At 41.5% G+C, this 26,400-nt stretch overlaps 1 protein-coding gene across 2 annotated transcripts in view; it reads left to right on the forward strand.

The window, feature by feature from the left end:
- LSP1 (lymphocyte specific protein 1) overlaps positions 1-26,400 on the forward strand; it is a 98,651-nt gene that overhangs the window by 16,387 nt on the left and 55,864 nt on the right. Inside the window, exon 1 of one of the 2 annotated variants that reach the window (XM_048483404.1) lies at positions 23,356-23,637. The exons of the other annotated variant lie outside the window; for it this stretch is intronic. Within the exon in view, the coding sequence (XP_048339361.1) occupies positions 23,579-23,637 (59 nt within the window). The 5' untranslated portion in view covers positions 23,356-23,578. Of the gene's footprint in view, positions 1-23,355; positions 23,638-26,400 lie in introns of those variants that run through there. 2 annotated transcript variants of the gene reach the window in all.

Raw genomic sequence — 26,400 nt, forward strand, 5'->3', positions numbered from 1 at the left:
ATATATGCCCTGTAGTCACATGCCTCAACTCTGTTTCTACAGAAGTGCAGAAGACAAATCAGTGCTCAACCCCTAGGCCCCACAAAGCTGTTCAGGCTTGCTATGAAAATATTTACATTGAATTTTCCTGACTGCCTGATCAGTGGCCACAAATATGCATTTTTCTGTACCTCAATTTGTCACAGACACAGACCCAAACCAAATTCACTTGGGCCTGTAAGAGTTTTCACTTTTAAAAATATTTGCTTCTGCGTGCCTTCTAGAGATTTAAAACCTTATCTCCCTCCCCTCCGCTCCCCCTGTTTCTGTTAGTATTCAGGCTTTTTCAGAACTGGGTCTAACATAATTGATGAGCACTTTGAAGGAGTCAAACCTATCGCTGATATCCAGTGCCTAAGAACAGCATTTTGTCCTCTGTTGTCATGTTTGTTGCCTCACAATGGTACTCCAACAGTTTTAATCAATCCATGCTCAGCCATATTCTTCTGCATAGAGGTATGGAGTCCATTGTGGTATATGCATAAGAATGACATTACTCTCTTAGGCTCATTCCGCACACGCAAAATAATGCACTTTCAAGCTGCTTTCACAACTGTTTTTGCCATTCCGCACAGCTTCAAAGAGCCCTGAAAGCAGCTTGAAAGTGCATTATTCTGCATGTGCGGAATGAGCCTTAATGAGAGGGACAACAGTAGAGGCAGCAGAAGTCAGCAAGTCCAAATCTCTAACCTACTTTGTAAACACATTTAAGGGCTCTGATCTGAGATCCAAACAGACACAGTGTGAGCTGAATGGAGACAGCAGTCCTTTCTGCACAAATCTTTTAAAATGTTTTGAGGCAGGAAAAGGTCTTTCCCCAGTTATCTGAAACTGTTGAAACAAAGATGCCAATAATTGACCCTGGGTTCTTCTACATGCAAAGCACTGAACTGACAGTTCATGCTGAACAGTTTATGCTCTCAGTACTTTTCGGATATAAGCAGGTGGTTTGAGCCTTGATCTTGCCAGCCCAAAGAAGCATTTCTTGTGCTTCCTCATCAGCAGAACCAGTGCTACATTAGCCTAGTAGGAAAAGTAGCATATGCTATGGGCCCTTGCACTAAATGTTTGCAAGCAGTGTGGTGTAACTGGCATCTCACTATGGTCCGTTCCACACAGCTGAAATAAGACATCCTGAGGATGCAAAAAAGGCATCCTGGGAAGGCACTCTGCACAGCCTTCTAAAAACATTCTTAGGTTGCCTTATTTCTGCTCAAGACATTTTTTTAAAAATGCTTCCAAGTGCACCTTTCTCTCCCCTAAGTGGCCTGCAAGATGTCTCCTGCCTAGCTGTGTGGTATGCAGAGCTCAGGAAGCATCTTATGTTTCCCACACAACCATTTATTCTCTGGTCAATTGCACACTCAGCTTGTACCTGACATTTTATGTGAACCTGAAGGGATTCCGCCTGCTGCTGTTGAAGGTTGCCCCAGGACATTTGCTCTGCAGACTGCAATCCTGGGCACCTTTTCAGCCCAAAAAGTAGATAGTTGTACTCTGCTGGTCTTGCCGATTCCACCAATATATAGTTTTCCTGGGTTTTTTTAAATTGAGCAGCCATCTTCACAGTTATGCAGACACACACCAGAGAATCAGGAGTGGATTCAGCATGGGCCAAAAACAGCGGTGTGAAAATGGTGTAAAATGGTTTAAAACGGTGTAAAAGGGTTTACACTGTTTTCACACCACTGTTTTTGGCCCATGCGGAATCCGCCTTAGCCACTCAGGAGACAGGTCTGCTGCCCATTGAGAAGCATTGGTGTGACCTGCCCTCCATGGACCAACTTTATTTTTTCTTTTTTTCTTACAGTGTAGAAAAACTTACATCAGATCAGAAAGGGTAGGTCAAACCAGTGCTTTTCAGTGGGTAGCAGACCTGCATTCCAAGTAACTAAGGCTCATTCCGCACGTGCAGAATAATGCACTTTCAAACTGCTTTCAGTGCTCTTTGAAGCTGTGCAGTATAGCAAAATCCACTTGCAAACAGTTGTGAAAGTGGTTTGAAAACGCATTATTTTGCGTGTGCGGAAGGGGCCTAAGATTCTCTTATGTGTGTCTGTGTAGCTACAAAGATAGTTCCTGGGGGAAAAAAGGAAAACTATATATTGCCAAGTTGAGGGTGAAACTGACTAAAGAGCAAAATACTTGGGTGGAAAACAGCCTCTTTTCCCCTCTGACACCTTTGCTCCCTGGAAAGCCCCCATAAGTTGCTTCTTTTTAAGACATCCCCGGGATGTTTTATTTTGGATGTCCAGAGTGAAGAGAGGCAGTTGTTTCTTTTTAAGATGTCCCACAGATGCCTTTTTTGTGCTATAAGGAATGGACCCATATTCTCATAATCTGGTAATGCTGTTTGCATGTTGAGGAGCTGCATGGTGCAGAGTATGTGTTGTGGGTTCTCTGTGGCCCTTTCCACACGGGCCATTAACGACGCCCTGGGGACGGCAAAAACGCCATCCCCAGGGAACCGTTCGCAAAGGTGGCGCTGCCAAAATGCAGCAGCGCTGACCTGGCTCCCCTCCCCTTCCCCCAGGGCGGCCTCAGGCCGCCTCCAAAAACCTCCCTCCTGGAGGGAGGTTTTTGGAACAACAGCACATTCCCGGCTGCGAGTTGTGAATGGCACCGCCGGGAATGCGCTGTTTTCCCCGTCCCTCTCCCACTCACCTCGTCGCCGTCGTCGCCCTGCTGGCCTCCGACGACCCTCCCTCGCTGTCCTCCGACCCCTGGAGGTCGGAGGGCAGCGTGGGCGGGTCTACGGAGGCCAGCAAGGCGATGACGGCGACGAGGTGAGTGGGAGAGAGATGGGGTAGAGGCGGCTCCGTGCGGAGCTGCCTCTCCTGCGCTGGCCTCTGCGGGGGCCGTTCGCACACTTCTGTGCGAACGGCCCCCACCCTTGCACCGGCAGAATTCCTGCCGGCGCAGGGGCGGCCCAATGGCCGTGCAGAAAGGGCCTGTGTGTGCAGGTGTATGTTGGTTCCTTGTTGTGTCATGCGCACAGGCAGGGTGTGTGCTATCTCTCATGCTGCTGCTGCATGTGTTGTTACCTGTTGGGCAGTACACCTGTGCCACCACAGGAAGCCTTCAACAAGGGCCCTTTTAAAATATATGCTACAGGTCCCAAACTGGCTTAATCCAGCTCTGAGCTTGTTTGTACCAGGGCCCTGATCACCTAGGCCAGACTACCTCAAGCACAGTCTCCTAACACACTGTCCAGTTTTTAATAGCAAGTTGCCTCAAGCAGGACTCTTAAGAGGCAACATAGAAATATGATAAATAAATAGATAAATAAATAAGTAGATAGATAAATAAGAACAGAGTAACTTGAAACTGTATGCCATGCAGAGAAACTTTTAAAATGCATTGCTTTATGTAGCTGTTCCTTTATCTTCTGGGGCTAAAACAACACAACTTTGTAGTATATTCTTTTCTGGGAAACACCTGAGCACACCACACAGGCTATTCAGATTCTGTTCTGATCATTATTTGCAACTTGATAGCAGCTTTCACATAATAATCTCTTGGTGGCTTTATGAACACTGTTGCTCCCCCAATAACTTTCACAAGCACCGAAACATGAGTAAGGAGTGTTTTTATTAGCTGAAGGAAGTTGAGTAGCAGAGCTTCAGTGACTTTGCTCTAATTGTACACAAAACACAAACAAATTCAGGACTCTTAAAGTATCTGCTTCAAGCTACAAATCCATGCTCTTTCATTTAGCTCACATCCTCACCTTTATGTTGATTTGGACACATATATGTTACAAATTTAAGCCGGTTCAACTTTTGTAGCAACCACTACCTAGGAAACCCTGGGAGTGTCAGTTGTGTACAGTGCTTCTTTTGTTTTTATTTTTAAAATTCCTGGTACTCATATGGAAGGTTGCACTGATTCACACCAATTCTCCATCTGGATTCATGAAAGTCTGCACCCACCCACGCACCCCGCCAAGGTACTCAGTACTGGCTCAAAAAAAGTCCTGCTGTGTAACAGTGCTTGAAATCACCACATATTTGAAATTGTCTCATAAGTTAATTGCAGAGGACACTTACTTCAGGCATGTCTGGTGTCCTGTACCTTGTTTATCTCTGTGACTTTTCTTTTTCCTAGGTGTAAACTGACCTGATCAGGATTGCTTGTTCTACATAAAACAGAGTGCACCTAAGTTTGTCTTGCTGTCTGCTTGTGGCACACAATAATATTGTAGATACAAACTAATCTGTCAGAACTGATAAGTATCAAAAATGATATTTCATTGTAGAATACTGCATTAAAGGAGCTCCCATCTTTACAGTTCTAGGACTGTGGATTTGTTTGTATGATTATGACCTTCATTAGTAACCCATTTCAAATCTATGCCCTGGTACCAAGCTGTCCTAATCTGGAACTGCAACAATATTTAAAAACAAGTGCTACAAAAGGGAAAGAATGAAAACAGAGCATGGGTCTTTCATTTTTAAAGCTTCTGTTTCATGGGGATTATCTTTAACAGCCATTTACCTAAAGCCCCAGTTAAATGCAAGGGATTGCATTTAATGAGATGCCTCCTTTGGATAAGACATACTTAATTTGCCAATCTTTGTTTTGCTGCTGAGACCACAGCAAACATGAGTTCATTATATCAACAATATTCAAGTCTAATAGCCCCTTAACGACCAGCCAGATTTTCAGGGTATCAGCTTTCAAGAGTCAAAGCTGCCTTTGTCAGATATCTACTGGAGGGAACTTTATATTCTGGAAATTTTCTTTGGTTTTGAAGGGGCTATTGGGCTTGAATCTTGCTCTTCTACTGCAGACCAGCATAACTGCCACTTGAAACTATCTTTGGCTCATTCCGCACATGCAGAATAATGCACTTTCAAGCTGCTTTCAGGGCTCTTTGAAGCTGTGCGGAATGGCAAAAACAGTTGTGAAAGCAGCTTGAAAGTGCATTATTTTGCGTGTGTGGAATGAGCCTTTATGAGTTCACTACATCTCTCTTAGACTTAGAACTTCTGGGGATTAAATACCATCCTAAATGAAATTAAATGTGCAATTTGGGATCTCTCTTAGTCTTAGATCCCAAATTGCACATTTAATTTCATTTAGGATGGTATGCAATCCCCAGAAGTTCAGTTTCAACCACATTTCCTAGGGATGTAGACGTTGGAGTGTGTACAATGTCAATATATAGGCAAGGGGGCAGGGGCTGACAGCCATGCCAAATATAAATGGTAATATACATATATTTTGAACTTCCCATGAATTAGCTGTAGTACCTAATGACTTTTATAAGGAAAATGAATTGCCAGAATTGCACTCCACAGACTTTTACATCGACCATTGTTCCCAGAAAGACCCACCCCTCCTGTCCTTGCAACACTGCTGTCCCCCTCCCCCTTACTGTACAGCACACTCAGATTTATTTTTCTTGCTGAATGGGGTGTGTGATATGGGTGCATATAAAGTCACTGTATACCAAATCAGATAACAGCTTCTCCCAGGACCTGTGGTGCTAGGAACTGGACCTGGTATCTTCCCAACAGAGGACAGTATGGAAGAAAACAAACCAGAAAAGCTGTAGCTGCCATCTCCTCATACAGCAGCAGATTTAATAGTAATCTCTGAACTGAACCTAAGACAGGAAAGGAAAGGCACATGAAACATTGCTGACAAAATAGATATGCCACTGGTTTTTTCAACTCAGGCTAATAAGGTCTTGAGTAATCCCAGTGAATTAAAATCTGGGTAATAGAATTAATAACATGGCAAAAGAAGAAGAAAAAACCTTTTTGAATTCAAAGCCAGCTAGATTTAGCATCGTGTTTCATGGAGGTGGCTCTACATGTATACCAAGTGACTTTATAATGCCATGGCAAATGCCCATGAGCATAGATTTGGGTGGCCTAGTGAAAATCACCCAATCTGCATAATGAGCCATTGCAGACAAAAGAGAAAAGTGGCAAAGGCTGCCAAATGAATTGATATAAGACTGACGGCTCCTCCTTCACTCTCCTAAAAATCCTTCCAACAACAACCACTGTTACCAGCTCCTGCCTTGAAGGATAAGTGAACCAAACTGTGAGCTAGGTTTTAATTCTTTTATCAATGCTGCAGTTTGTGCCAGGGTTTTGAACATGTTCCTAAATATATTTTAAAAGCAAAACTAGTAAGGAAGAGCATATTGCCATAGTTAAGCAGGTGAAGGACACTTTTTTGCTGTGTATTTTAAGTCATAGCTAACTTTGGTCACATTATAAGAAGACAAGAGTCAATGGCTCATTCCGCACATGCAGAATAATGCACTTTCAAACTGCTTTCAGTGCTCTTTGAAGCTGTGCGGAATGGCAAAATCCGCTTTCAAACAGTTGTGAAAGTGGTTTGAAAACGCATTATTTTGCGTGTGCGGAAGGGGCCACTGAAAAAGAGAATAATGCTACAAAAGGCAGCTGAAGGCAGCTGGAAAAGAGGAAGACTCAATATGAGATGGATTGACTACATACAGGGAAGCCACAGCCCCCAGCTTGCAAGACTTGAGCCAGGCTGTTAGCAATAGGACGTTTTGGAGGACAATGATTCATAAAGGCAGTTTTTGTACGGCACAATTACTTTGAAGCGGGATCATATATACCTGGACTATTTTATCCCAGTTCCTGCCTATGCACGGCTTTCTGCTTCTGCCCAGGAGCAGAGTTCGAAATGTTTCAGTTCTGCACGAGCCGGATTTCTTGATATTCACTTTGGAAGCATGTCTGGAGCATGTTTGGAAGCTCTTTGGAGCATGCCCAGTGTCCCGTATTCTGATTTGCTGTTGTTTTTGAGTGGCAGCTTGAATGGGCATCAGGTGGGGAGATCAGGTTGTTGGGCGGGGAAAATAAAGTTGGCCGGCTCCCGATTGGTTTTTGTGTGTATGTGCTGTGGGAATGGAAGAAATTGATCTGTGTTTTTAATGGTTTAAAATAAGATTTTGCAGTCAGAGCAAGAAAACCAGTGAATAGGTCTGCTAATTGATTTAAAAATAAAACTTGTACTGAGAAAAATAGACAAAGTGATTGTTCTGATTGGCTGTTGCTTTTGAGTGGCAGCTAAAAGGAACTGTGAGCTTACCCAGTATCCCATGCTCTGATTAGCTGCTGTTTTTGAGTGGCAGCTTATATGGACTATCAGGTGGCTGGGCAGGAAAAATAAACCGGTCCTGCTCCTGACTGGTTTTTGCACAGTACATGCAACAAACAGGGTCAAACCAGGACTTTTAAAAAGAACCTCCAAACTGGCATTTTTTGAAAATCCCGGGCTAAAGTAAATATTGTGGGGCGATACCAGATTGATTTCAGCCCACAGAACTGTTTAAGATGGGCGCACGTGACATAAAGGAAGCAAAAGAAAGAAAAAATAGCCATCAAATTAGTTTTCCTTTCTACCAAGAGCAGACAGAGGTGACTGATATCTACGGACACATCAGTAGAGCTTGAACATATACTACATACCATCTGCCTTATCTATATTTAATGATGCATCCTTTGGCAGAAACCAAATAAACTGTAATTAGTAAGCTAAATAGAAAATAAAATCCCCTTAGAAATAATGGAAATTAGTTAAACATTAGCAAGAGAAACATTATGAGATAAAGATATATATGAAAAGAACAATTGTACAAACTGAAGAAATATATGAACTCAAACCTGGCAGACCTAGGAGGGCCAAAGAAGATTCTGGGCTGAGATTTAGGAGTTCTGGTTCACTAGCAGTCCCTGCTGCAGAATCTTTGCTTACAGCTTCTATGACAGTGATGGCGAACCTTTTCAAGGCCGAGTGCCCAAATTGCAACCCAAAACCCACTTATTTATCGCAAAGTGCCAACACGGCAATTTAACCTGAATACTGAGGTTTTAGTTTAGAAAAAACGATTGGCTCCAAGATGTGTTACTCAGGAGCAAGCTTGGTGGTAGTCGGTGGCTTTGCTTTGAAGCAACCATGCAACTGGGGTGCTGTGTGGTTTCCGGGCTGTATGGCCATGTTCTAGCAGCATTCTCTCCTAGGAGAGAATGCCAGAATGGGCCATACAGCCCGGAAACCACACAGCACCCCAGTAATTCCGGCCATGAAAGCCTTCGACAACCATGCAACTCTTCCAACGGGTGAATCACGACCCTAGGAGGGTTTACTCAGAAGCAAGCCCTATTGCCGAGCTTACTCCCAGGTAAAGGATCGCGCTTTAGTTCTTCGCATGAAAATCAGTGGGGTTTAACAGTGCTTGACATGGTTACCTACACTCCTTCCCCAAAATTAGGTCTTAGGTTTAATGCTAATAATTGAGCCCAGCGGCCCAGGTCAGCCTAGACGTGTGGGAGGGGGACTCTGTTTGCGCGTGCCCACAGAGAGGGCTCTGAGTGCCACCTCTGGCACCCGTGCCATAGGTTCGCCACCACTGTTCTATGACTTGACAATACCATACTTATAAATACATACATTAGTTTGAGCAGCTTTGAGTGCATCGCGTTTTCTTTTATTCCCATTTATTATGTTGTATTCATCTTCAGTTTTAATACCATGTACTCATCATAGTATTACCTGCGAAACAAGAGGTTCATGGTCACATAACAATTGAAAATTAAAAACACATGAGGTTTATAACATGCCAACCTACGTAGAGAATACAGATAAATCTCTGTCAGAGCTGGAATTTGCATGCCTTGTTTTGATAAATATGCTACACATTCCAGATTGATATGACTTTGAACCCTGATTTTTTAAAAAAACAGCTGATTCTTATAATTTAAAACACTGGTTGTAAGGACATGATCTAGGCCATTAAGGTATTCAAAAGAAAGATTACTTCTGAAATGTCAGCCTGTTGTGGGAATCTGTGTCCAGTTGAAGCCTCTGCCAAGAATGTATAGCTTGGTTCTGATTCTAAGTAAAAAGGTATGGTTGAAGTGGCAAGTGATCATTTTGTATTCCTGGAGAGAAAACAAACTTTATCCAAGCTTGGGATCATGCTTATCTTGCCTTTCCTAGGCAAAAGTAATACTAGGTAGCCTCTCTTATTCACTGCCTAGGGGAGATGTGGGATGTATTCCCAGGATTTTGCTCAGACGGAATGTGCATTTTTCATATGACAGCAAAATGGTCACCAGGTTTCTTCACTGTATGGTTACTTTAGCTGGCCTTACAAGGCAGATTGCTCAGCAGTTAAGACAATGTGGCCAAATGGCCTCTGGGACTCATAAATGCTCCATCATCCCTTTTGTTAAAAAAAAAACATTGGTTTTGGGTAGAACCTTTTAGTCCTCCTTGTTAAATACATTTCAGCTTCCTGGAGATTTTGTCACCATAGCAAAGGACTGTGTGATGGAAGAAGGCTGGTGTGCATTTCTTTCTCTGGGACTCCCCCTTCGTCCCACCACAGAAGTTGATTCACTTCCTCCCTTGAAGTTTCTCTCACGTTTATATTCTTCCTCTTCTGCTGAGGTCACGGTTGCCCACAGACTTGGAGAAAAATGGTCCTTCACTTGGCTTCATGTGTAGAAATAGACAGCCAATGTTAATCATGGCATGGAGGTAGCTAACATCACTTGGCAAATAATGTTACATTAAGCCTGTATTAAAGGGGCAAGACTTTTTTCTTCAAGCAGCTGAACCCTAGTTGACGACAGGGTCCTGTAATTTTTTCCTCTCCAGTTGATTGTGTTGCATTGCAGGATTTACTGTGGTAAGTGTCCCTGCGTTGGGAATCATTTGCACATGCCTGTCTCACAGTAAAGTATGGCCTGAAGCATTTTACGCTACTGCTGGAATTTCTTGCAGCCGTTGAAATAAGAATTCAGAGAACATATGATGGACAGGCACCTGCTGCAGTTAACCCTCTTCTGATTTCATTACCGGTACTCATCCTGGTCTGGGAGAAAGAATACTGGGATACCACCTTCCAGCCACAAATATGGGACAGGGTGGATATTTGATTTGCCTTGCAGTTAAAACATTTGCCTTGCAGAAGATTTGATTTGCCTTGCAGAAGATTTGCTCAGATCACCCCTATTCCACTATGAATAAAGTGAATGCAGGGAATTGTTTAATAATTGAGAGAAACGGGGGACTTCCGGTAGGACTCCGTGACGGCTAGCCGCACCTGAGAAGGTAGCGGTCCCAAAACCTTGTTTATTCTAAATTCTTGGGCTTGTAGCGAAACCCAAGAGCCTCTGAAGCAGTGCAAGCAGAGGAAGAAAAGGCTGAGAAATCGCTGCGGCACCCCAGCGCCCCAAAAACCCAGCGGGAGCCAGGGGAAGGCTTTTCACTGGGAGAAAAGGGAAGACTCGGGGGGAAAGCGCCATTTACAAGGCAAGGGAACGATAGCAGAAAGATAGCCGAAGGAGTCAACGCTCTCTTCCACGGAGGGCGGAAACTTTGCCGGGAGAGAAACGGAGAAGCGGAGTAAGAACTAAATATAAATATACCTATAGCAGGAGTGAAATACTAGAAGAAGAAACGTAAAATATAGACGTAACCGCAACTGGGAGGAGAAACTAGGAGGGGAAGAAAGGTGCCGCAAACTACGCAGCCCAGAGCCCAAAGGCTCAACAGTTGCGGCAAAAAGAAGAAATAAAGCTGAAAGGGTGAGTGCATAAACTTACCTTTTAAATAAATAATCTAACGGACGGCGTTTGTGAAAACCAGGCTTGCCAGAAAGAGGTAATAAAAGGGTTAAAACGAAAAGGACGACACCCGGAAACAGTGCAGGAAAGGAAGAGGTTACGTAACGCAAAGCAAGCTCGAACACTGTTTTGTTTCCGGCTGATAAACAAAAGAGTGGAATGAAACCATAGAGTCCAAACGACCCAGAGTGGCCAACCATAAGAGGACGAAAAAGTAGAGACTGGAAAGAAGAGAGAAAAAGATAGTGGGACTGTGAGATAGAAGGGCAAGAGGGAATAAAAGGAGCTGATTATTATAAGAATGGCGACCAGAGCCAAGAATGGTAATAATGGAAATAGTGGAAAGACCCCAGAAAGAAACTACACTGAAATGAATACGAGACTGGACCAGCTTACAGACTTGATAGTTTCCTTTCAGGAAGATGTGAATGGCAAATTGAGCAAACTGGACAAATTAGATCAACGATTTGAATCCTTTGAAAAAGAAATATTAGAAATAAAAAAGGATATGAGCCAAGTTAAGAAGATAGAAACATCGATGGTGGAACTTAAAAAAGAAGTAGGAAGTATAAAAAACGAAATGACAGTAACGGACAGTAACGTAGAAATTATGAAGAACCAACAAGAACAACTGCTAGACCAAATGGCTCTGATGGAACTAAAATTGAAAGAAAACCAGCTGAGAATAAGAGGATGTAAAGAAGAAGGAAAAGAAGATGTAAGAAGAAAGCTGATTAATGCACTAGGAGAATTTTTGCAAATGGAGGAAGAAGACTTGGATCAGGATATAGAAAAGATCTTTAGAGCAAACTCCAGATTTGCAAGGAATAATCACACACCAAGAGATATAATAATAATTTTTGAAAGGAAAAGAACAAGGGACGAAGTCTTAATGAAGCATTCTAAAGAAAGACTTAAAATCCAGGGACAAGAGGTGATAGTACTGAAAGAAGTCCCGAATCATATTCTAAGAAAAAGGAAGGACTACACCCCCCTAAAGAACTGGTTAAAAGAAAATAATATCGTTTTCAGATGGGGGATGCTGGAGGGTGTAAGTTTTATATGGAATTCAGAAAGAATTGTTATAGACTCAATACAGCAAGCACAAGATTTTCTGAAAGAAAAAATGGGGAACAAAAGTCTGAAGGGAGGAAGAAAAAATTGTAAGTGATGAACCATATTTTATGTATAGGTAATGATTAATTGGACCATATAACCATTCTTGTGTCTACTAACACCTTACAATACGAATAGTAAAAGGGATTTATGTTGTTAATGAGTAAATTTAGGAGGTGATTTTTTTTATTTTTTATATCTATACATCTCTTCTCATCTTCCTTTTTTTTTGAAGGAGGGTCCCCCTTCTTTTTTTTACGCAATTTCAGTGTTATACTTACCACTCTTTTTTCCAAAACAATACATGTATTTATATATCTGAATTAATCAACTTGGTATGTAAGAACAAGTCTCAAGGGAAACTTTGAATTGTTGGCCACTCTATAATAACAAACTAACAAAGCTATGACAGTGGATTTGTTAACTATAAATGTAAATGGACTAAATAGTCCAAATAAAAGGAGGAAGATTTTTAGGTATTTACACCAAATTAAACACGAAATAATTTGTGTTCAAGAAACGCATATAAGAAGAAAAGACAGGAAAATTATAGAATGTAAAAAACTAGGAATGCTGTTTCAAGCGACAAGTGAGAAAAAGAAAAAGGGAGTGGCATTTTACGTAAAAGAAAAGTTTGATCCAAGACTGATTATCGAAGATCAGACAGGAAGATATATTGGGATAGAGGTAAGAATAAATAACTTAAAAACACTATTAATAGGAATATATGCACCCAACAAAAACAAATCTCAGTTCTTTAAAAATATGTTAAAGGAAATAACAAAATTTATGTACGACAATATAATCATAATGGGAGATGTCAATGGAATAGTGAACAATGCAATGGATAGGAAGGGAAAAAAAGACACAACTAGTGGCGTATTTCCATCATCATTTTTTGACTTTATAAATATCTTAAACTTGAAGGATGTGTGGCGAGAGAAAGAAAGGAATTCGAAGGAATTTACTTTCTTTTCAAACAGGCATGCGAGCCTTACCCGAATCGATATGATTTGGGCGACAGAGCTATTGAATTTCAAAACAAAAAAAATTAAAATACTACCTCGATTGGTGTCTGACCATAACCCAGTTAGCTGGCAGATCATAACTAAAAAGAACAAAAGTAGAGGATATACCATCAAAAATTGGCTGCTACAAAATAAGAAAGTATTTGAAACAAATGAATTAAGAATGAAAGAATTTTTTCAGGTAAATAATGGATCAGTAGAAGACAAAAAGATAATTTGGGAGGCTAGTAAAGCGTATGCCAGAGGCATATTTATACAACAAGAAGCAAGGATTAAGAGAGAACAAGAACAAGAGCAAAAGAAAACACTAGAGGAATTAGATAAGCTAGAAAAAGATTTGATTATGAGACCAGAGAATAAAAAAATTAGAAAGAAGATACAAAATTTGAAACAAAAAATAGATCAAAAATACCAAATTGAGATAGTGAAAAACCTAAAATTTTTGAAACAGAGAGAATTTGAATGGGGCAACAAACCAGGAAAGTGGTTGTCACAAAAATTAAGAAAAGAAAAAGAATCAAGGACGATAACACGGATTAGGGATAAAAATGAGATCATTACAGATGAAATCAAAATAGAAAAAACATTTATAGAATATTATGAGGAACTATATAAAGAAGGAGGAAAATCTATACACCTAATAGAACAATATTTAAAAGAAATGAAAACCCCAAAGATAAATGTAGAAGATCTGGAAGAGTTAAATAAGAATATAACAAGAGAGGAGATTATAAGTGTAATTAACAACCTACAAGATGATAAAGCCCCCGGTCCGGATGGCCTGTCACCAAAATACTATAAAAAGATGAAAGAAATATTATTACCGAACATGTTAGCACTGTTTAATGAAGTGTTGGAGGGGAAAGGAATACCAAAGACATGGGAGGAAGCTTTTATCACACTGATTCCAAAAACTCAACAAAAAGCATTGGAAGTATCAAATTACAGACCTATATCCCTTCTCAATGTAGACTACAAGATATTTGCAAAAAATTTTAGCAGAACGATTAAAAAAGAAATTTCTGAAAGAATACATTGGAGAAGACCAGGTAGGGTTTATGTCAGGAAGAAGCAGTAGAGAGAATATAAGATTAGTAATTGACATGATAGAGTACCTAAGCCACAAACCAGGGAAAAAAGCAGCTCTAGTTTTTCTAGATGCTGAAAAAGCTTTCGATAATGTAAGTTGGCAATTTTTGAACAGTGTCATAAGAAAGATAGGAATAGAAGGTGAATTCAAAAAAGCAATTGAGTCAATATACAAAAATCAGTGGGCATCGATACTAATAAACGGAAACCCTACAAATAAATTTAGTATAAATAAAGGTACTAGACAAGGTTGCCCCTTATCACCAATACTATTCAATATACAATTGGAAATTCTGGGACGTAAAATAAATGAAGATAAAAACTGGAAAGGAATTAAAGTTAAAGATTGTGAACATAAATACAGGGCATTTGCGGACGATCTAGTCCTATTTGTAGAAGAACCAGCAGAAAATATACCAATAATACAAAAAAAATTGACTGATTTTGGGAAAGTTTCAGGATTTAAAGTAAATAATGAGAAAACAAAAATATTGACAAAAAACCTGACAAATGTTGAAAACACACAACTTCAGGAAAATACGGGATACAAGGTGGAAAAGAAAGTGAAATATTTAGGTATAATATTAGAAAATCAAAACAACGCACTATACGAAAATAACTATAAAAAGAAGTGGGCAGAAGTAGAACAGGATATAGAAAGATGGAACAAATTAAATCTATCCTTTCTAGGGAGAATAGCGGTGATAAAAAATAACATCATGCCCAAACTGATGTACATCTTTCAAAATGTACCAACAATGTTGACCGCAAAAACAATCGAAAAATGGAAAAGAGCATTAGTAAAATTTATTTGGAATGGGAAAAGATCGAGAATAAACTACCTAACACTAATAGATGAAAAAGCAAGGGGAGGGTTAAAATTATCGGACTTACAGGCTTATTACGATTCTAATATGCTAGTCTGGATGACAGACTGGATCTTCTTAAAAAATCGCAAGATATTAACATTAGAAGGATACGACTTAGTAAAAGGATGGCACGGATATCTGTGGCCAGTAGGAGAAGGAAAAGATAATAAAATCTTCCAAAACCATTATGTAAGGAAAATATTATGGAACATATGGGTTAAATATAAGATAAGACTTTATCAGAAAATGCCCAGATGGGTTTCGAGGGCAGAAACACTGCAGATAAAAGAATATAGCAAGGATTGGAATTGGCCATCATATGAAAATACAATAAACATAATAAATAATGGCATTGAATTAAAAAAGAGAGAAGAAATTCTTAATAAGGAAGCTATTTGTCATTGGTATACGTACCACCAACTTTATGAAATTTTCAAAAAAGATAAAGTAAAATTGGATAGCCAAAAAAAAAAGAACGAATTTGATGATTTGATTAGTAGAGGAAACAGAAAATTAATTAGTAGAATATATAAATTACTGTTAAGGTTTAAAACAGAACAAAATGAAGTTAAGGAAGTGATGTTAAAATGGTCTTTTGACCTAAAAAAAAATATATCACTAGACGAGTGGGGGAAAATTTGGAAACGGCAAAACAAATTTACACTATCTACAAATTTGAAGGAAAATTTCATAAAGGTATACAACAGGTGGTACTATACACCAGTAAAACTGTCGAAAATGGATAACAAAAAAAATGACAAATGCTGGAAATGCAGGAAAAAGGAAGGCTCTTATATCCACATGTGGTGGAGTTGTAGGTGTATAAAAAAATATTGGAAGAAAATAGCAATACAAATGCGAAAGATATTGAAGACGAAAGTATGTCTAAAACCAGAAATATTTTTGTTGGGATTGATTAAAGACAAAAAAATACTAAGGAATGATATTCTCTTCCTCTATATGATAACCGTGGCTAGAATAGAAATTGCAAAGTGCTGGAAAAAGAAACACCATCTGTGAAAAAATGGGAAGAAAAGATGCAAGAAATAATGGACCTGGACTTATTAACTTGGAGACTGAAAGACGACGTAGAAAGATTCAAAGAAATCTGGAAGCCGTTTAAACATTATTATAAGTTATAATATTTATATTTGATTTAGAAGTTAGAGGGATGATTGCTATAGGTCAGGAGTAAATTAAAACTCTTGGGAGTAAGGTTTTTTTTACCGCAAAGTGACTCCATGTTTTATTCTTTAAGCAAGGATGTATAGAAAGAAGACAGTAGAAGTCTTTTTTCTTTTATTATTAGTTGAACGATTGTATAACCAGAGAGAAGCATATAAATACAAAGCATGGAAGAAGAGATAAGATTCAATCCTAAATGAAATTATGTAAAATTTATTTTCTTCTGAGTAGAAATCAATTTTGGAATGAAATATGTTGAAATGTTTTTTGATCTGTGTAAAATCTGTATTGCTTTTAAAATAACTGTAATTTGAAATTCTTAATAAACTTAATTTAAAAAAAAATAATTGAGAGAAACAATCAGGAAAACAAAGATATGAGGATTATCTTTTCCTGGTGGGCAGGACATAGTGGATGGTGGGCTTGAGTATGGAGAGGAGTGAGGTCATTGTAGGGGCTCTTTGGCACCTTTCTGTCACCTCTCTGGTCCCTAATGGAGTTTGTCCTACAGTTCCACCGTGCAATATTTTCCCGTGGCAAGAGGGAGCAGACTCCTGGCCCAGCAAGTCTATGACGCTGGATATGTTCTTATCATCACACTGGATATGTTGAAACATACAGAGGGGGAGTGGGATTGAGTTTGCTGTTCTTCCACCCCACTTCCAATTTTCTGTTGATGTTATGAACAGAATCCTATACGATATGAACCCTATATGGGTTCAGCTTTATGTGCAGTTGGGAACCTTCTTTGTTCAGGACTCTGAATTGCTTTGAGAGGCTCTCTTTTAAGAGTGGGTTTAGGAATCTATTCACACCTTCCTAGGAATGCACAGAGGTTGTGGCAGGGGCACACCACTCTGCACTGACCATGTACAGTCTGGATTTGTGAACAGAGCTGTACTCTTTATTAATTCCAGAAAGATCTTATTGTTTCTCCTCTACCCACTTTCACCTTTAATTCCACCCCCCCCCCCCACAAGCCACCCAGATCCTAAATGCCCTTTGAGCATTCAAATATCCTTGAGTATTTAGTCCTGGTACTGTCTGAAGACACAGAGTGATATGAATGTGTGTTGGAGAGGGGTCACACAGAAGCAGAGAAAATCCACGTATTACTTATTTGGAAAATAGGATCTATACAATGGCTTATATTTGATTGGTTTGATTTAACTATTGCAATGTAGTTTTTAATTAAAAGCTCCCTTATATCCTAAATAAATAAATAAATGTTTTTTCAGCACTGGACAGTCCAGATGAACCAGGTACTACAGAATGCAGTTCATCCCAGCTATTACTTCTGTCAACCTAACTAGTGGATACAACTGTGTATGACTACTGGCAGTAGTCTCTTCAGTGAAGACCACTGCGTTGATTAGTCTTTTCCTGCCCTACACTTCTTCTGCCTTGATGACACCCACATGCTTCCAAAACTCCCCTTGTCACCACAGTCAGTCTTATACATTCCTATCTGCCCCTCCTCAGCTTGCTATGGATTTTGTTGCATACCAAGCTATATTAAGAGCATGGTGACTGCTAGACCATGGTCGCATTTTGTTACCATCACTGCTGGTGATGCCATAACTCTTAAGTCTCAGCCTTTAAAAATTCTGCCTGAAGAGTTACTCCTTTAAAGCAGAAAGATTATTTGAAGAGAAGAGAGTATTTGAATACAGCTATACACAAGTTTACATGGGTTTAATCCCGATGAATCATCAGGATGTCTCTAAACAAATCATTACAAGTTTGAGTACGTTTGAGGAGTGTATTGAGACTTCTTTTAGAGAGCCCTAGCTCCCTTAGAGAACTCCAGTTCCCACTGGAGAGGAAATGCTTGCTAGACTATACTATTCTAGAGCTTTGTGTCTCTTTCCATCACATGAAATTCCTTTCACTGTCTGGATGAGGAAGACAGAGTGATGTGAAGTCAAAATCAGACAGTATCATCTCGTTACAAATTGCCTTGAAATAGAAGCTACAGATAGGTTAATATATTTAAAGTTAGTCCCTCTTCTTCTTTCCTTCTCATTCTTTACAATTATGTTGACACCCCCTCCCTCATTATCCTACCCTCTATGACAACCACATACTTCTAAAATCCATATCATAACCGAAGTTAGTCATTGGTCTGGCTTGATATTTTCATATGTGTGGATCATGCCAAGAGAACCAGTGTCATATAATGGTTAAAGTGTCATACTAAGATATGGGAGATCAGGTGTGAATCCCCATTTTGCCATGGAAGTTTGCTGGGCAACCTTGGGCAATCACACACTCTCAGCAACGGTGTAAACTATGGGAAGGCACTGCAGGGCTTTCCCCTCTCGTCTCTGGAATTTCCTGGCAGGGCAGTGCCACCAATAGGCCTGTCAGACCCCATTTGCCAGCAGGGTAACACCTCTCTCTCTCTGCCCAATCCCCCTTGCTGCTGGGTAGCACCATGAAGCTGCACTGTCAGGTTCTCCTGTTCAGTCAGTGGTTTGCTTTCGTAGCAACTAGGAGGCACAGGGCTAGTTTTGTATGTTTTTGTAAAGATAAGAGGAGGAGGGAACCTTCAATGGGCAATACTGTCTGTGAAGAAACGACATCGAGAAAGAAGGGAAGATCCATCAGTCTAGCAATTATAAGGCCTCAGTGGTTGGACTGAAGAATGAATTGCCTGTAGCCAGCAAGTCCAACTCTGACATAGGTAATAGGGGGGTGGGAGTGGGGTGGGGGAAAGAGAGAGAATTATGGTGTGCCTTCACAGGACGGACGCTAATAAATTGCATTATTGCTGTGATTAGGTGGGTAGGGCTGTGCATCCAGATAAAGCTGAACCCAAAATAATGGTGGTAATTTAAGGGTGTCAAAAAGTGGATGCCCCCAAAATGCTGATTTTTTTCAGCATTTTTTCAGGCTGCTTTGACCTCACCACCATTTTAAAAAATGGAGGGGAACCCCTGTTGCCCCTCACTTGTTTGCTAAGCTCTGCCTCCAAAGTCCACATGGGCCTGAAGGCGGCAGGCAGAAGCTGAATGCTGGGTTTGGCCTGGCCAGGCCCAGCATTCAACTCGGCACCACCATCTCTGATGTCCGTGTGTAGAGCTTGGAGACTGCAGAGGCTTGGCAGTGTGCAGAGCTGAATGGTGGGCTTGACTTTGTAGGCAGCAGAGGCACAGCAGAGGGGCAGAGCTGAGTGCTGGGCTTGGCTGAGCTGAGCTGAGGCCTGAATTGAGCTCTGCAGCTTGGAATGTTTAGGGATCAGCTTTAACAGAGCTAAAAAAACTCAAAGATGCTGAGAAACCCCCAGCCCCCACCCCCCATACCAATATGGGGGCTCAGCTTCTTGGGCTTTTTTGAAAATGTCTGGGTCTTTTAACCTGATTTTTTTTAAAAAAATGGTGGACAATCCATACTGATGGGCCTACCTCAGAGAAAGAAATGGTCCCATCTCCATTTCATCTTTAGCTAAGGGTGAGAAGGAGTGTTACCTAGGGCCACTTCCCACCTAGATGTGTGTTGTCCACGCTGATTCCCTTCTGACTAAATTTGCCTTGGCAGCTGAGCTATGTTAGGAGATAGCAATGCCTTACTGTGGAGAAGGTGAAGTCAAGGCTCTCCTCAGGCTATGTCAATGAGTGACCAAAACCTTGGGCAGGAGACTGAGTTACTGATGGGACAGGGTCTTGCAAAGTCTGGCACCCAGCTTGATCTATCAAGGTATTTTCATCAGCAAATGCAAGATATCTTGAGCGCAAAATCCAATTATTTTCCATCAGCCTGGTGAGCCAGTTACCTTTTGCTGACCTTGCCTGAATGTCTCCTAGCCTACCAGGGAACGCTCTGCCAGACCTTTTGTCCACCCTCCCTCCCTCCCTCCCTCCCTGTCTCTCTCTCTCTCTCTCTCTCTCTCTCTCACACACACACACCCCTGCCCCAACTCAGCTAGAGCCAGGAAATCCATAGATTCCCATCCTGGATTCACCATGAATTCTTGAACTTCATGTTTTTGAAATTCTTTTGTTCCGGCTCCTGTAATTATTACTTCTCTGCCAGCCAAAACTGTGCAGTCTCAGCTTCTCCACTTGCACAGTGGATGCCAACTCCGCTTTTCTTTCTCTGGGACTTTGGGTCATTTACTTGCCACAAAGGAGAAGCCCTCTGCTACCTTACTTTATTTTTTCTTTGGGATCTTTGTTAGTTCTGCCTAAAGTTTGTGCTCTTCAACTGTGGATCGTTGAAACAGAGAATATACTGGAAGTTAAGATGATTTTACTATCCTGGGATAGGAATATTTCTGTCTTTAGACCTGCACTGTGAGCCTATGGCCCCAGTGATGGAAGTGAAATTGATTTTGGCATCTTGTGATCTGCAACAAAGAAAACGAAATGGAGAAGATGGGAATATTTCTGTCTTTAGCCCCCCCCCCCTTTTTTGGCCTCTGTGCATCTGTACATAGGATGGAGCAGGAGGAGGAGGAGGAGGTGGTAGGTGGTTGTAAAGCTGGTTCCCCAAATATGGAAAGTGAGGTGATTCTGCTGTCCTGGATCCTACTTAAACTTAATAAAGGCTTCCATATTGTCAGGCCAGCATAGCTGAGAATCGAGTATTTGTTCTTGGTTGTAAAATGCTTTTGGAGATTCATACTGAGTATTCAGTATGTGAGTGCTGTAGTTGGTAGTGGGTAGACCCAACTTTCTAATCCATCCACACTTAGTCATGAAGCCCACTATGTGGCCAGGGCCCAGTCACACTTTGTCCACTTCACCTGTCTCACAGGGTAGTTTTGAGGCAAAGAGAAAGGGGGAGGAAGCATTTCCTTTCACATGCAAATGAAATATTTTACTCTGTCTCAGTGAAGGAGTTAATGACATCTTTCCTCTCCTCTTACAGGCCGTTTCCGCACGGGCGGAAAATGACGGCCTGGAGACGGTAAAAACGCCGTCTCCAGGCTGCCATTCGCAAGGGGGGGGTGCACAGCTGCAGCGCAGCCGCGCCGCCCGGCTGGCCCGCAGCCGGCGTATTCCGAGAACGCTAAGAAGCGTTCTTTTTGGAATACGCCGCTGTGAAGCCGCTGCTGAGCGAACGGCAGCGGCTTCACGGCGCCTCCCCAACCCGGCACTCACCTTGTCCCTGGGCCTCCAGCCGCATTACGCCGGAGGCCCAGGGACAAGCCGAGAATAAATCTTGCGGGCGCCCGGCGCTCAGCGCTGACTGCCCGCCTTCTTCCGGACCGTCCGTCGCGGACAGTGTCAAGCGTCTTTGGAGTCGGCGCTGAAAGCGCTTGACCAGCCGCTTCGGGCTGCCATGCGGAAATGGCCACAGCTTTTTTAAAAACTGAGATTAAGACTATTATGAGTGAATTTTTAATAGCCACATGATTAATTGTTAATGGCATATGGTTTTTGGAAATATAAATAATTTCATATTGAAATAATTTAATTTAGATAATGTAATATAGAGCCAGTATGGTTTAGTGGTTAAGAGCGGTGGACTCTAATCTGAAGAACTGGATTTGTTTCCCCACTTCTACATATTCCGCCTGCTAGGTGACCTTGGGCTAGTCACAGTCCTCTCAGAATGCTCTCAGCCCCACCTACCTCACAAGGTGTCTGTTGTGGGGGGAGGAAGAGAAAGAAGTTTGTAAGATGCCTCAAGTCTCCTTACAGGAGAGAAAGGCAGGGTATAAATCCAAACTCCTCCTTCTCCTTCTTAAATATGGCTCATCCTCATGTCCTCCTTTCCCCAGAAACTGAGAAATCTATGCTCCTGTTTCACAGGGCTGGTGTGAGGATAAAATAGAGGAAAGGAGATCAATATAAACCATGTTTGTGTCCCCATTGGGGAGAAAGATGGGGTATAAATGAAATAAATAAAAAATAATGTTGAGTACCTTGCATGAAGTGGATGGTGTTCATGGGAAATGGGAACTATCCTCTATTTTCTATTTCTAATTCCACCACACACCATATAATTTCTCTGTGCTGGGAAATTGTAGAGGCTGAGAACTCCTACAATTTAAAGCTCATGTTCAAGAAGTTCCATGCAATCTATACTTCTTTGAATCCTGTACACTCCTCCTCTTTAGGGAAACATGCAGCAAGAGGTTGTACATATGTGGGCCCTTGGTTATTGTGTGAACAAATTTAAGAGTGCCTCTCATAATGGTAGGAGTTGAGTTCTCATTTCCTGAAGCTGGGCACTTCTGCATGGGAGTTTCTCCTGCTTCCCGGATAAGTCTAGGGTGGAGGACACTCTTCAATGGAGAAGGGACACAATGTGGCACCAAACTGTCAGACACCACCTGTGCAGTCTCCACTGCTCCTGTTATTCTGCTGTAACTTCAGTAAGTGGCCATGGGACAAGAACAGATTAGGATCATCCACATCAACTGCATACTTCTAGGAAGCTTAAATTGGGCATAAGCATAAGAGCTTTCCTTTGTTGATTCTCTGTAGTTTCTTCATGGTTGGGAATGATGGAGCACTAGATTGGATGCATCCTCTGGAACTTACATGTGAACTAGTGCTCAGCATATGGCTGACTTGTAACACTGAATGACAGAAGCCTTGGTTAGTCCATCAGACATGACTGGTTTATATTTATTGTGGTCTGGGTGCAGACTGAAAAGAGTTTTGTTGGCTCCCAGCACTCAGCTAAGATTTCTGAAAACTCAACCTTTTTGCCATCAAACTGATTCTACTGGAAGTGTGTGTGTGTGTGTGTGTGTGTGTGTGTGTGTGTGTGTGTGTGTGTTTTCATTACTCTACAATGCAACTCTTCTGTGCATATTGTCCAGTCTCGCAAATGAGGGCAGTGTTCTTGTTTATCATAAGTGACAATCATGTCACTGGGTTTTTCATGTATGTGTATGCACTAGGAAGCTATGGTTAGCAAAAAACCCGGAAGGGACCTAAAAGGTCATCTAGTCTAACCCACTGCACAATGCAGGAAAATCACAACTGCCTCCCCCACTGACCCCTGGTCCATTCCCAGATGGCCAGAGAATCCCTGTCCAGTCTAGCCTGGAGGAAAATTCCTGTGGGCTGTAACTCCTCTTAGGATGGTACTGCAAGACTAACTTCAGTGGTGAACTTTTGGTTCCTTTTTATGGAATGGGACAACAAATAGTGAAAAGATAAAAGGGAAGCAGAGACAAAGAGGAAGGGAGGGTGGTGAGGAACAGATGGAAATCATAAGTGTGTGTGGGGGGGGGAATGCTTATTGATGAGAACAGGACACCTAATGAAGGGAATGAACTCTGGACAGCGAAGGGCTTTCAACTTCACCCTGAGTTCATTCAGCAATCTGATGGGAGCAGGGAGGGACCCTTTTGCAAGCTCTCTGAAAAATTCTCTTCCCTGACATTTCAACTAGGCTGAGGAGGAGAAAGCAGAGGTGGAAGAGGCAAGGGGGGTTGGGTGGGAGTGGGATGGGGGGCTTAGAGAAACAAAAGGAAACCAGCTGCAGAACTTCCTGAACAGGGAAAGGGAGAGAGAGAAAGAGAGAGCGCGCGCGAGGGAGAGAACGAGCCGGCACGAACAACTAACAAGATTATCTTAAAAAGCAGGGTAAGAGAGGGAAAGAAAAGGGAGGATTTGGCAGCAGGAATTCGGAGCCTGCCCGGGGTTCATTTCCACCCACCATGACCAGCGCGATCTTGAGGCGGAATTCGAGTAAGCAGGGGTTGCAGAATCTCATAAGGTAAGTCTTTACCTGTCCGCGGAGGAGCGGGGAAGACACCCAAAGCCCTTTCTTTGTCTATCTATGCGGAGCTCAGCGCACGGATGGGGCCAGTTTCTCGCTGCACGGGCTCTTTTTACATTCACCAAAGGCGGTGTTCTACTCTCGACGGAGAGGAGCAGATAACATGAATGTGTCTAGTCCTGGATAAAGAAAGCAGCTACATCCTTTTCCAGGTTGGGAAGACATCCGATCTGGGAGGGCGCTTGAGCATTTGTCGGAGCGAAAGGGCTCTGAATTTCTGAATGGTTTTCTCACAGCCACCAACTGAAAACCCCGGCACAATACTCAATGTTACGGTGCACCTTAACACTCTTCCTAAACCGCCTGGGCTTGTCCCTGCCATTTGGTGTGAACATCTTGACCGGAGAGAGCTACTCAACCGGCTCCCAAATGTGTGTGCGTTTTAACGTTTGGATGGAGGATTTTTTTTGGGGGGGGGGGGTGGGGTGGAGGATAGGGGTTAAGTAGCATATACTGGAGTGCAGTTAAATTGATTTCATAAATGAAACCGGGAAGGCCTTTAAAGGGATAGATGATTAACTAGCATGAATAATCTCTGTAAACAGAAGTGGATTTCTACATATCTCTTCCCTACAAATTCTTTTCTTTTTATCAATACACAAGGTGAATGGAAATCCCCATTGGGAGACTCACTTCCGTTGAGAAAGAGGCGTGCCTTCAACTTTGTATAACTAATTCTCAGATATAAATCTAGGATACTGAGTCCTGGGAAGGTGTGTGTGAAATACAATAATAATATTGTCGATTGAACCACAGATTGGGCAGATGACAGCCACAGAGATCCCATGGGCAGTATTCATTTCCAAATTGTTCTATGACACTTGTTTCAATGTCCCATTGTCTACACCTAAGAATGGCTTGAGAAACCACAGCTAGATGGCAGATTTAGTGGATCTATCAAGGTATGCTTGGCCAGATCTGAAAGAAGAATTTCCACATGGTGTGGCCCTACCCTAAGAGGGAATGCACATTCTCCACTGGCTGATTAAGACAGATCCATCCGTAGCTCTAAATACTGCATTGGAGAATTATATTAATATAGTGTTCAGAATGATTCTGGAATAGATAACAACTTCCATCACACAATTACTCTCCCCCCTTAAATCATTCACTCTATAGGCATGAAAGAGGTTATCACATAGTGTGTGGTCACTGCTTAAAAATGTTCCAGCTCTTCGCTTAATATTGTCAGCAAACTTTTTTTAATCATATGGTAAGCCATGTCACTCATCTCCCTGCCCCCCACAAATGACAAGCTTCCCTCTGCCCATCAGGGCTATCAAATGGAGTGCTTTTAAATAATGGTCACTGAGTAATAAGACAGACATTTCCTCCTCTCCCTCACATACAATGTACACAATCAATAAATCTCTGTACAGTGTTGGTTACAGTGTGGATTAAATTTAGGGATGCCAAACAATTACAGAAGTTAAAGAGTAGATAGGGCCATATTTGTGTAAGTTAGGAGAAATGGTACTGGATTGAAACTGTTGGCAAATCTGAAGACAAATGGTAACCATAACAGTTACCATAGAAGTGAAACCTGATGTTGTTATTCCAAAAAATATACATCCATAAATCTTTTTTCTAGTGCCTTAAAAATATGGTCTTGGTTCTTGATACTATGAAGTGTAGGGACTAGTATCCTATACAAAACTGCCATCTCTCTATAGACTATGTTCTAAAGTAGTCTCGGTGAAGCTGCTTGTTTGGATACTTGAAGCCCTGGTTAGTAAGAATAGTCCTGTTTGACCTTCCTTTCTTACCTATAGGAGTGCCCTGAGTCCATAGATAATACAAGGACTTCTGTCGCTTGAACTTTAAAGCAAAGCTGTCAACCTTGTGTCTCCTATCCTTGACCTATGCTAGATATACAGCCCTGTCTTGAGACTTAACTGTGTTGGAAAACTTCAAACACAGCAATCCATTCATTCTTTCTTGTTGTTAGAAACAGCTGGGTTATTCTTTGATTATCAGGAGTTTTAACAATGTAACCATGAAAGATATTTTAAAAATGTTAGATAGGTCTAAATCTCTCAGCTGAAGCTCATTGATTTCGCTGGGATTTCCTCATACCCAACTTTAGCCCTTTTTTTTTTTTGCGTGAGTCATTTACTACATATCTTGCCACCAAATGTGATGTTTGTTTCCTTGAATCCCGCACTTTTTTCCTCTGCGTGGTTCCAGAAACATTTCCTCTTCATTTTTCCTCCATTGTTTTCCCAATTACTTTTACTGTCATTTTTAAACTGGTTTCTGAGGCGACTTCCCTTGCGCATGCAATCCTGTTGTAATGCTCTTCATTTCTCACCAAACACCTGACCCTTATCCTGACCTCTGTGTAGTCATCTAACTTTCAGCCATTTTCTCCTCCCTTCCTCCTCTGTTTTCCAAAGGATTTCATTTTTCTTTAATTTGTCGTATCAAACTAGTGATGTAACATTCAGGCAGACACATGCACACAAGTAGGATCAATTGGATTAGCTTTTTCAGTTTCGTATAGAACTTGCAATGGCGAATTCAGCAGAGATACAAAGAAGCAGGGTCAATTTTTTGTGGTGGTAATGGGGAGTGGGCTACAGTGTAATGTTAGGACACAGACATAAGCCAAATCCATTGTGTCAGCTTTTCTCAATTTCATCTTGAATTGGTGATGTCATGTTAAGGAAAAGATACTCTCTGCAGTTAGGGTGAAATTGA

Source organism: Sphaerodactylus townsendi, linkage group LG02, assembly GCF_021028975.2.
Source record: "Sphaerodactylus townsendi isolate TG3544 linkage group LG02, MPM_Stown_v2.3, whole genome shotgun sequence".
NCBI classification, from domain to species: Eukaryota; Metazoa; Chordata; class Lepidosauria; order Squamata; family Sphaerodactylidae; genus Sphaerodactylus; species Sphaerodactylus townsendi.